Source organism: Lagopus leucura, unplaced genomic scaffold (genome assembly GCF_019238085.1).
Source record: "Lagopus leucura isolate 7727_CA_CO unplaced genomic scaffold, USGS_WTPT01 253-0_obj-0_obj, whole genome shotgun sequence".
Classification (NCBI taxonomy): Eukaryota; Metazoa; Chordata; class Aves; order Galliformes; family Phasianidae; genus Lagopus; species Lagopus leucura.
The window spans coordinates 1-8,121 of NW_024968051.1; the positions used below are offsets into that span (position 1 = coordinate 1).

Below are 8,121 nucleotides of genomic sequence, written 5' to 3' on the forward strand. Positions count from 1 at the left end.
GTTTGGTGGCCCTGCTAGGCAGGGGGGTTGGAACTACATGATCCTTGGGGTCCCGTCCAACCCGGGTGATTCTGTGATTCTGTGTGATTCTGTCACAGAACCATGGAACCCTAGAACTGCTAGGGTTGGAATGGCCGTTAAAGCTCACAGAAACATGGAACCCCAAAACTGGTTGGGTTGGAATGGTCCTTAAAGGTCACAGAACCATGGAACCCTAGAAATGGTTGGGTTGGAATGGTCCTTAAAGGTCACAGAACCATGCAACTCTAGAAATGGTTGGATTGGAATGGTCTTTAAAGGTCACAGAACCATGGAACCCCAGAACTGGTTGGGGTGGAATGGTCCTTAAAGGTCACAGAAACATGGAACCCCAGAACTGGTTGGGTTGGAATGGTCTTTAAAGGTCACAGAACCATGGAATCCTAGAACTGGTAGGGTTGGAACGGAGTTTAAACGTCACAGAACCATGGAACCCTAGAAATTGTTGGGTTGGACCTGCAGAACCATGGAACCCTAGAACTGGTTGGGTTGCAATGGTCCTTAAAGGTCACAGAACCATGGAGCCCCAGAACTGCTTGGGTTGGAATGGTCCTTAAATGTCACAGAACCATGGAACACTAGAACAGGTAGAGTTGGAATGGTCCTTAAAGGCCACAGAACCATGGAACCCTAGAACTGGCTGGGTTGGAATAGAATTTAAAGGTTACACAACCATGGAACCCTAGAACTGGTTGGGTTGGAATGGTCCTTAAATGTCACAGAACCATGGAACCCCGGAACTGGTTGGGTTGGAATGGTCCTTGAAGGTCACAGAACCACGGAACACCAGAACTGGTTGGGTTGGAATGGTCGTTAAAGGTCACAGAACCATGGAACCCCAGAAATGGTTGGGTTGGAATGGTCCTTAAAGGTCACAGAACCGTGGAACCCCAGAACTGGTTGTTTGGAATGGTCCTTAAAGGTCACAGAACCATGGAACACTAGAACAGACTGGGCTGGAATGGTCCTTAAAGGTCACAGAACCATGGAACCGTAGAAATGGTTGGGTTGGAATTGTCCCTAAAGGTCACAGACCCAGGGAACCCCAGAACTGGTTGGGTTGGAATAGTTCTTAAAGGTCACAGAATCATGTAGCCCTAGAAATGGTAGTGTTGGAATGGTCCTTAAAGGTCACAGAACCATGGAACCCCAGAACTGTTCAGGTTGGAATGGTCGTTAAAGGTCACAGAAGCATGGAAACCTAAAACTGCTTGCGTTGGAATGGGTCCTTAAAGGTCACAGAACCATGGAACCCTTGAAATGGTTGGGTTGGAATGGAACTTAAAGGTCACATAACCATGGAACCCCAGAACTGGTTGGGTTGGAATGGTCCTTAAAGGTCACAGAACCACGGAAACCTAAAACTGCTTGGGTTGGAATGGTCCTTAAAGTTCACAGAACCAGGGAACACTAGAACAGGTAGAGTTGGAATGGTCCATAACGGCCACAGAACCATGGAACCCTAGAACTTGCTGGGTTGTAATAGAATTTAAAGGTCACAGAACCATGGAACGCTAGAACAGGTTGGGTTGGAATGGTCCTTAAAGGTCACAGAACCATGGAAACCTAAAACTGCTTCGGTTGGAATGCTCCTTAAAGGTCACAGAATCATGAAACCTTAGAAATGGTTGGGTTGGAATGGTCCTTAAAGGTCACAGAACCATGGAACGCCGGAACTACATGGGTTGGAATGGTCCTTAAAGGTCACTGAACCATGGAACCCCAGAACTGGTTTGGTTGGAATGGTTCTTAAAGGTCACAGAATCATGGAACCTTTAAACTGGTTGTGTTGGAATGGTCCTTAAAGGTCACAGAACCATGGAACCCCAGAACTGGTTGTGTTGGAATGGTCCTTAAAGGTCACAGAACCATGGAACCCCAGAAGTGCTGGGGTTGCAATGGTCCTTAAAGGTCACAGAACCATGGAACCCTAGAACTGCTTAGGTTGGAATGGTCCTTAAAGGTCACAGAACCATGGAAGTTTAGAACTGGTCGAGTTGGAATGGTCCTTAAAGGTCACAGAACCATGGAACCCTAGAACTGGTTGGGTTGGAATGGTCCTTAAAGGTTAAAAAAATACCGAATCCTAGAACTGGTTGGGTTGGAATGGTCCTTAAAGGTCACAAAACCACAAAACCCTAAAAATGCCTGGGTGGGAATGGGTCCTTACAGTTCACAGAACCACGGAATCCTAGAACTGGTTGGGTTGAAAAGTTGCAGGAGCATAGGACAGCTTGTGTTGGAAGGGTTCTTTGAGATCATGGCATGATGAAATAGGCCAGAAGGTCCTTAAAAGTCACAGAACCATGAAATCACAAAATGGATGGGTTGTAAAGGTCCTTAAGCATTACAGAACTATAGAGTGATAGAATGGTTTGGAGTGGGAGGGTCCTTGAAGGTCACAGAATGGTTTGGGTTTGAAGGGACCTCTGACCTTGTGCAGCCTTCCCCATGTCCGCCCTGGGGCTCTCGTAGTGGGACTGCCAGCTCTGCCACGAGGACCCCTCGTAGTTCTCCTTTGCCGCCATGCCTACAACAGAACCGACAAGAGTTAGGGCTGCTGCCTTGCTGCACCATCTTCCCTCTTTGTCTGCTCCCAGACAGTGGCTTGGGGGCTTTTTTTTGGGATGGCAGCTCCGTGTAGCACCCACCTTGCCAGCTTGTCGCACCCGCTGCGTAGGTACCTGAGGGAAAGAAGAAAGATGGATTCAGCTCCGAAAGATATTTCTCCACTTGTTTGTTTGTTTGTTTAATGTATATATCAATGTAAAGCAATTCACCTTGTGTGTTGGTGGCTCCAGTACTCCAGGAGCCATAACCTGCAAGAAGAACACAAAGTAAGGAAGCTGGTTTCAGGATGCGGTGTTTTTCCAGCACGGTTTCACTTTCTGCCCTTAATTACCTTAAAACCAATCAGAAAACAAAGCCCAGCTCAACCCTTTCCCTGGGGAACACCTACTCAGAGAGCTGCATGAGATCCGCGCTACCCTAGTGAGCAGTTATGTACAACCCAGTGTCAGCAGTGTCTTATCAGCAAGCATCTCCCAAGAAGAAAACTCATGAAATATTTGGGAAATAAAAGGCAATTTTTACACCCAGAGCATCATCGACCCCTTCATAAAATGATCTACAGAGTGCATCACAGGGGGCAGAGCGTGAGGTGGATTTTGAGGCCAAAATGCCTGGTTTTAGGTCAGATGTGCCACAGCTATCCCATGGGATGGCTGAGTTGAAGAGCCCTTAAAAATCACAGAACCAAAGAACGACAGAATGGGTTGGAAGGGGCCTTAAAGATCACAGAATCACAGAATGCTTGGGGTGGGAGGGTCTTTGAAGATCGCAGAACCACAGAATGGGTTGGGTTGAAAGGTCCTTAAAGATCAGAAAATCACAGAATGAGTTGGGTTGGAAGGGTCTTTGAAGATCACAGAACTGCACCATCACAGCACGACTCAGGTTGGAAGGGTCCTTAAAGATCACAGAACCACAGAATGGGCCGGAAAGGTCCTTGAAAGTCATAAAACCACAGTGCCACAGAATGGTTGGATATAAAGGGGTCTCAAAGCTCAACAGAATGATCGGTTTGGAAGGGTCCTGAAAGATCAAAGTACGAGTTGGGCTGGAAAGGTCCCTGAAGGCAATAAAACCTTCCCTCCTCACATCAAACCTAAATCCCCACTTTCTGAGCTTAACGCCCTTCTCCCCCAACCCACCACTCCCTGCCCGCACACATTTCCCTCTCCCCCATTTTACGAGGTCACCTCACTCACTGGGGGTCGCAATGACCCCTCCCGCCCCCCCGCCTCTCAATGTTTTTTCAGGGGTTCTGCTGGGGCGTGGCCGCACCGCCGCCATTTTGAGGCTCCTCCAGCACCGGGCCCCGCTCTGCTTCCTCCCCTTCACACCGAAACACCCCCATGAGGGTAACCCACAACGGGGGAGGCACCGAATCCCCCCCCCCCCATCCGCCCTCCCCGTTTTTTTCCCCTATTCTCTCCCCCCTCCCCCCATCGCCCGGAGCCCCACAACCCATCAGCCTATCAGCGGCCGCCCAGAGCTGAGCGACTCTCCGCTCAGCCAATGGGCTGCGGCTCCCCCTCACAGAGGGCGGGCACAACGCCTCCCCTTAGGTTTAACCGTTGTCGATGCGGCGAGGAGGCCCCGCGGGATCGGAAAGGCCCCGGGAGGTACCGGGGAGGGCCCGGCCGCCCCCTGCAGCCCCCGGACCGTACGTACCGCCGTATCCCGGCTCCATGTCGTGCTCCGCCGCAGCGCCGAGGCTCCGCTCGGCCGCTCGAGCGCGCAGTACGCAGGCGCACCGTGCCCGACGCCGATTGGCCGCAACCGTGCCGTTATGCCCGCCCATGGAAGGCACCGATTGGCTGTACGCCAAAGCACCGCCCACCGGAAGCGCCTTTGGTCGAGTGCTCCCAGAGGCGCGGCCTTTCCGCAGTTCCCATTGGGCCTCGCTGCCCCGCCTCGCGTGCAACCCCAAATCCCATTGGTGAATTGCCGTAGGCCCCGCTCGCTCCTCTGTGCCGTCAATCATGCCCGTATCCGCACCTGATTGGGCGGTGGCGGCGGAAGCTGCGGTTGCTATGGAGCTGCGGCCTGCTTCTGCTGCGCAGCCCTGAGACAGCAGTGACACCGTAACCTCTGACCCCTGACCCCAGCCCTAAGCGTGACCCCGTCCCTCTGCTGCTCCTCGAGGGGCTGCGATTAACGTGGAAAGGGGAATTCAGTTCGATTGTGGGGGGAAAAGAGCAAGAAGGGGGAAAACAGAGGGGAAAATGGGGGAAAAGGAAGAAGAATAAGGAATAGTGAAGGAAAAACGGAGACAGTAGAGGGGAAAAGTGAAGGAAAAGGAGAGGAAAATGGGAAAGGGATGAAATATGAAGGGGAAAAAGAAGAGATAAATAAATAGGAAGGAAAAACAAGGAAAAATGAAGAAATGAGTGGGAAAAATGGAGAAAGGCGAGGAAATGGGAAGAGAAAAATGAGGAAATCTGAGGGGAAAGTGAAGGAAAGTGAAGGGAAAATTGGGAGAAATGAGAAAGGAAAAAAATGGGGGAAAAATGAGGAAATGTGAAGGAAAAATGGGAAAAGGTGAAAAAAGAGGAGAAATGGGAAGAAAAATGTGGGGAAAGTGGAGGAGTGTAAGGAGAGAGATAAAGGAGAGTGAGGACAAAAGAGGGAAACGTGACCCAAAAACAGCATTATGAAGGGAAAAATGAGGAAATATGAGGAGGAAATGTGGTGCTTGAGGGAGAACAAATTCCACAGAACGTCCTGCAACGTGTTTGGAGCACAGCAATGGTTGGTGCATTAAGGAGCAAGGTTTCACTTGAAAAGCCTCGAAACCTTAACGGCAGCTGCAGCAATGCCCTAATTAGGAGAGATTTAATTGTGGATTGAGCCCTTCTTGCTGATGGAACGCGTGTGTCATGTCCTGCCCATGAAGGGTTGGAGGAGTCCTTAAGAATCACGGAATAAATTGGGAAGGGACCTTAGAGATGATGGAATGGTTGGAAGGGTCAGAAAATCACAGAGCCGTGGGATCAGAAGGGTCCTTGAAGGTCAAAGAACCAGAGAACGGGTTATGCTGGAAGGGTCCTTAATGCTCACAGGAGCACAGAATGGCAATCAAACCTCATCCCAGAGGCAGATCTGCACTCTGGGTGACGACACTTCAGGGGCGGCAGAGCTGTGCTGAGCCTCCACCTCCTCCCAGCTCTGAAATGAAGGCAGAGTCGTGGCAGTCGCAGGTAGTCCTTTATCTCCACCCACCACAACATCCACCTCCAAGGGAAAGCATTTCACAAACACCACAAACGTTGACACCACTGAAAACTTTCGCTCCGCATTAAAACATCGGGGAGGAAATATTACAGTCACACGGAGACGACGCAGAACCTCACAGCGTGCGTCGCAGGAATGGACGCCCTGCGAGGGAACTTCTGCTGGCTCCAGGCGGACAGGCTGAGGGGACAAACCACATCTTCATTAAATATAGAAAATGTGTCCGGGGGAAGAGAGAAGAGCTCTCCTTCGCCAGGCGGTGACGATGTGCCGGTTGGTACACATGCTCAGAGAAGTTCTCCTAGTACAAAGGCATCTAAAAAACCAGACCACACAAAACCTAGCTACTCAAATGAAGATTTGGTAAAACAAAACAAAACAAAACAAAACAAAAACAGAACAAAAAAATAAAATAAGAATCTATTTTCCCCCATCACTTTACAGGTAAAGGCTTCCACTGCCTACACGGGTTTAGTGGAACGGTAACTCAACGTGTGCTATGAAATTCACAGATACAGTTATGCTTCTTTCCAATGTTCTTAAAAAAAAGATGCCAGTTCTTTCACGTCAGCTTTCCCATCCAATGTTTTATGCCTCATCCTCAGGAGCAGCAGCGGTTTCTTCACTCTCTTCCTCCTCCTCTTCACCTTCTGCTGGCTGCTGCTCTTCATCCTCGGGCAGTGACTCCCCAGCAGGCTGCCAGCTCTCCTCCTTCTCCTCCTCCTCCCCCCCTCTGCTCCCTGCACCCAGCTCCACTTCTTGTGCTTCTGCCTGGGCCTCAGTTTCCCTCTTTGTCCCTTTTTCTTCCCCCTCCTCATTTTCATTTCCTTCTGGGTTCTCCTTGGGATCGTTGCTTTCATCTTCCAGATTTCCTTCCTCTTTGTTTCCACCGTCTAAAATTTCTTCCTCTTTGTTCTCACTATCTAAATTCTCTTCCTCCTTGTTCTCATCGCCCACGTTTTCCTCCTTGTTCTCATCATCCCCATTCTCTTCTTCCAGATTCTCCTCCTCCTCCTTGTTTTCGTCTCCTCCTTCTGCTGTCCCTTCCTCCACGTTCCCAGCTGCTCCCCCTTCTCCCTCCTCGTGCTCCTCTTTTTCCTCGGGGTCATCCGTGAAAGGATTCTCACCCTGCAACAGAAGGCAAACATTTCCCTGCTGATCAACCCGTAACTTCACACCAGGTCACAGCAGCTGTGTGCAAACACAAGTTTCAGCTTGAAACCACGCAGCTCTCGGGCTCTGGGGCTGCTTCCACCCACAGGCAGCACCACACAGAGCAGAAGAACCCGCCATCAGCAACGAGGGACCCAAAGGTGTTACCAAAATGCACCGAAATGCCAAAGCTCAGCTATGGGCAGAACCACAGCAGCTCTGCACACCCACCTTCAGGTACCGCTCCAGCTTCTTACTGATCAGCTTGTTGTTCAGAATGCTCCTGGCCACTACCAGGGAGGATTTCTTGGACTGCTCCATCATGGCCTGCGTGGGGTACAGAAACAAACACGCGTTTCGTCCACCTGAGGCATCTCGTGCTCAGAAGGAACAGCGGGGCTTTGCTGAAGCTGCTTCCATCAACGCCTCGCCCTGTTTCACAGAGCTGACGTGGGACCCTCAGAACTCAGCGCTGCCTCTCTGCAAACGGCACCGAAAGGTGAAGAAAAATATTTCTCCCCATTTTCAGGAGCCGCCTGAGCCAACAAATCCACATTGCTGCTGTTGTTGTGGCTGGAGCCTCCCCACAAAAAATATAAATAAAAAGGGATTCCCAGGGCAGGAAGGAGGCAGCACTCACCCTGCGGTTGTGGTTGTGGTCGAGAGACTTCAGGTGCTTCTGGATGATGCCGTACTGCATGGGGATGAAGAGGTCGCAGGCAGCGCAGTGAGCGGCCTCCACCTTCTTGATGAAGTGCTCCATACCGATGTCTGGAAGATTGGAACAAGGTGAGCCCCACGTGCATCATCTTCCTACCAAAAATTCACTTCACAGTGCGTCAGGAGTCTCCCCAAGGGGCAGAACGGGGGCTCAGGGGAAGGAGAAGCAAACACGGGATAACCCGAGGGTTCCAACCTTCAGGTTGGGTTGGAAGGGTCCCTGAAGATCACAGAACCATAAAGTGAAAGAATGGTTTGGGGTGGAAGGGTCCGTGAAGGTCACAGAACATGACATGATAGAATGGATTGGTCTGGGAGGTGCTTGAAGATCACTGAATGGCTTGGGCTGGAAGGGTCCTGAAAGATCATAGAATCAGTTGGGCTGCAAGGGTCCTGAAAGATCATAGAATC

General features: G+C 50.6%; 1 protein-coding gene across 1 annotated transcript in view; it reads right to left on the reverse strand.

The window, feature by feature from the left end:
• Nucleotides 1-5,792: 5,792 nt before the first annotated feature.
• Nucleotides 5,793-8,121, reverse strand: part of AKAP8L (A-kinase anchoring protein 8 like) — a 12,303-nt gene continuing 9,974 nt past the window's right edge. Inside the window, exons 11-13 of the mRNA XM_042894202.1 lie at nucleotides 7,631-7,761; nucleotides 7,222-7,317; nucleotides 5,793-6,966 (exon numbers count right to left, since the gene is read on the reverse strand). Coding sequence (XP_042750136.1) covers nucleotides 6,427-6,966; nucleotides 7,222-7,317; nucleotides 7,631-7,761 — 767 coding nt within the window. The 3' untranslated portion in view covers nucleotides 5,793-6,426. The remainder of the gene's footprint in view (nucleotides 6,967-7,221; nucleotides 7,318-7,630; nucleotides 7,762-8,121) is intronic.